Source organism: Fulmarus glacialis, unplaced genomic scaffold (assembly GCF_000690835.1).
Source record: "Fulmarus glacialis isolate BGI_N327 unplaced genomic scaffold, ASM69083v1 scaffold23436, whole genome shotgun sequence".
NCBI classification, from domain to species: domain Eukaryota; kingdom Metazoa; phylum Chordata; class Aves; order Procellariiformes; family Procellariidae; genus Fulmarus; species Fulmarus glacialis.
The window spans coordinates 1-3,220 of record NW_009219063.1 but is presented as its reverse complement, the minus strand read 5'-3'; the positions used below and the strand labels follow the sequence as shown (position 1 = coordinate 3,220).

General features: G+C 47.9%; 1 protein-coding gene across 1 annotated transcript; it reads right to left on the bottom strand.

Annotated features, from left to right (window-relative positions):
- Positions 1-2,035: 2,035 nt before the first annotated feature.
- Positions 2,036-3,127, bottom strand: LOC104071702 (zinc finger protein ZIC 4 {ECO:0000303|PubMed:16871625}-like; the record flags this gene model as incomplete). Its single annotated transcript, XM_009580247.1, has 2 exons — positions 2,036-2,814; positions 2,923-3,127. Coding segments are annotated over 2 exons (984 nt in total), but the record flags the coding sequence as incomplete, so codon positions are not given.
- Between the last annotated feature and the right edge of the window lie 93 nt (positions 3,128-3,220).

Here is a 3,220-nt window from a genome sequence, read left to right as displayed (position 1 = left end):
GGGCTCCGTCCCACGCCTCGCACTATTGTTCCTGGCCCGCTGGGAAGGCGGCGAAGTGATCCCTGCCCGTCCTGCTCGTCCCGCTGCCGCCGCCTTAACGGCCTTATCCTCCAACCTGGAAAATTCGCACATCGCCAGAAATCCCTCTGCCTGCTCCCCAGCATCGGAGAAATCAGAAGTCATTAATATTTGAGGAGGCAATAATTTTCCTGTTGAATCTAGAACTGTCTTCATGAATAATTCGTAGCGAGTTCTATTAGGGTTTCAGAAACATTGCGTTTTTGACAACTTCTGGGTGTTTAATAGAAACGGTGGAACCATAAAGGCCCTGCAGGAGTTTTCACAATACAGCAATTAATCACCGGGAAAGTTAAAGCGAAAAGTACAGACGCGCGGAATGATGTTTAATAAACGCAAACCTCCGATCTCGGGTTTGCCCTGAACCTGCCTCTCCGATGTAGGTCAGTTTTCCCAAGAATTAACCATTTTCTGCTTCAGAGACTTCAAACAGTGAGGCCGTTAAAGAGCAGTAAAAGTTTGTTTACTTAAGAAAAACACTGTCATTAAGGGATGAGCTCTCCCGGTTAATGGCTGTACCTGTGCTGATCCGACAAGGAGCTGGCTCGGGTACAAGTTATGTGACCCGGGGATACTCCTTTCTCCTCGAAAAAGGGGGCCGAGAAGGCAGCAGAGGAACACAACTTTGCTGTCACACACACACACCCCCCCCGCACACAGACGAGCTATTCATAGAGCGATGGAAAAATAATTAGGTGACGAGTGACGGTCGCTGTAAAATCTCTGTGCTATGTTTAGACGATAGCGATACGGAATTAGTATACGTTCTGCATATTATATCACGTCGAGTAATATCATAAAAATGCAACTCTTGGAAGTTCAAGCCCTGCACAGAGCGTGGGGGAAGGGGAGTTTTATGAACTGGAAGGCGAAAAAAATCGTTTGGCTGTAAGCAGATCTTACAATAGGATTATGTAGTTTCCCTCGCAGTGCATAAGGCTGTACAGGAGGGGGTGAGAGGTGGAAAACCCTACACTGGAACAGATTAAATTTTCCAAAAAGGGCTTATTTCTTATCTTCTTCTTCAGAGGAGGAAGAAAAAAAAAAGAACAAAAAAAAAAAGCCAGCGCTACAGCCTACAAACACCGGCTGCTAAACTAATTAATACTACTTCACAAGCTGCTCCTGGAAGTGTGAAAACTTTCTACGTGCAATTTCATTAATTATAAATGCTTCCCTGGCCGGAAGAGTTCAAACATAGTTTTGCAAGATCGTCCATCGAGTTACTTTATTTTCTGTTAACTAGAACTAACAGATGTTTCTGACACATGTCCCAATTTCGCTTAACAGATCTGCAAATGACATTTCAAAATGTACAGGCCGAAACAATACCGGGTTTTCTTTTCCTTTTTTTTTTCCCCCTCCCGAGAATCAGAACTTGCAGCTCCCCATATTTGCGAATGCAGAGAATCGTTGGAAGGCAATGCTCATTAAAAATGACAGTGTTATTCAGATCAAACATTTGAAACTCCCTCTGCCCAAAACAAAACTGTTGAACGAAAAGGTCGCAGCTGTGTTATTCTCACAATGTTCGAGCAGCAGCATCTCAGCGACATCAGTCAAAACTGACTAGGCAAGTTGTAACTTCTATTGTTCACTTTTAATTTGTGAGCTTGCACAATGATTTCATTTTTTTCCCCAACTACTTTAAACTGCCAAAAAAAAAAAAAAATCCTCGCCTGTGTGAATAAGCAGAAATAGTAGCTATACCACCCGATATTTATACAACTCTACCCGCATAAACATTACAGCAGCCTCTCCGCACAACCAGAAAAAAATATGGACGAGAATTCTAAGATTTGTTCTCACTCAGCGCCCTGGCCCCCCCGGCCCCTCCGGCCCGTCCCTGCGCCCCTCTCCGGCCCCGGCGCTCGGCGCTTCCACTCGCAGAGAGAAAAGCTACAGAGAAGGTTACCGTACCTGTATGAGTTCTTTTGTGTATTTTGACCCCCCCCCCCCCTCCAAACGGTAAAGAAGCAAACAAATCTGAGAATTTATTTTGCAGGAGTACTTGGCGTGCATTCAATAACAACGCAAAGGATACATTAAAAACAAAATAAAGCAAAACAGTATGCTGAATAACACAGAGAGAGAGTAAAGAGAGCTTTACATACTGACCTGTATGAGTTCTTTTGTGTATTTTGAGATTCTCTGATCTGGCAAACACTTTGCCACAGCCTGGGAAAGGGCAGGGGAAAGGTTTTTCACCTGTGTGGACTCTGATGTGATTTACAAGTTTATATTTGGCCTTGAAAGGTTTCCCTTCTCTTGGACACTCTTCCCAGAAACATATGTGATTGGACTGCTCGGGTCCTCCAACGTGCTCCACCGTGACATGAGTCACCAGCTCGTGCATCGTGCTGAAAGTTTTCGAGCATAATTTTTTGGGAGTCTGGTCCAACTCAATCCACTTACAGATGAGTTCCTGTTTGATGGGCTGCCTCATGTAACGAAAGAAGGCACCCGGGCCGTGGTGTGGAGCCAGATTCACGTTCAGATTCATGCCACCGTAGCTATGAAGCGAAGAAGCAGCAAAAGGATCTGTCCTGGAGGCTGGTACTTGAGTGAAATGTTCAGACCTGGCGTACATTTCTCCAGGTAACCCCAGTCTTATCTGTCCGTTTAGATGGCCACCTGGAGCTGCATGGGGAGGCTGCTCATGGAGTCCAGTGAACAGAGAGGGATTCCCAGCTTCTGAGTGGTGGTGGTGGTGACCATGGTGTCCGGGATAGCTACCTGTTGTTGAGACAAACAGTCCGTGGTGAGAACTTGCAGGGGGGTGCTGCTCGGTCAGCCCTGGCATGAGTGGGGCCGGCAGGTCTCTGCGTATGAAGAAGTCCCTACCTGCTGCCAGAGCCTGGGCTGGGTGAGAGACGGGGTAAGGGGCTGCTGGTGACTGCGCCGGGCCAAACGCTCCCGTTTGACTAGAGACCCCCTCGGCTTGCCCTGCCATATGATGATGATGATGATGATGATGGTGGTGGTGGTGGTGGTGGAGCTGGTGGTGGGGATGAGGGGCAGGGCTGAGCTTAAGGGCCGCGGGGTGATGCTGAGGAGGAGGATGAGGAGGAGGATGGTGGCGGTGCCCCATGTGTTCTGGCCGGAGCGGGTGCGGCCCGAGGCGGGACTCGGCGGCGTGCTC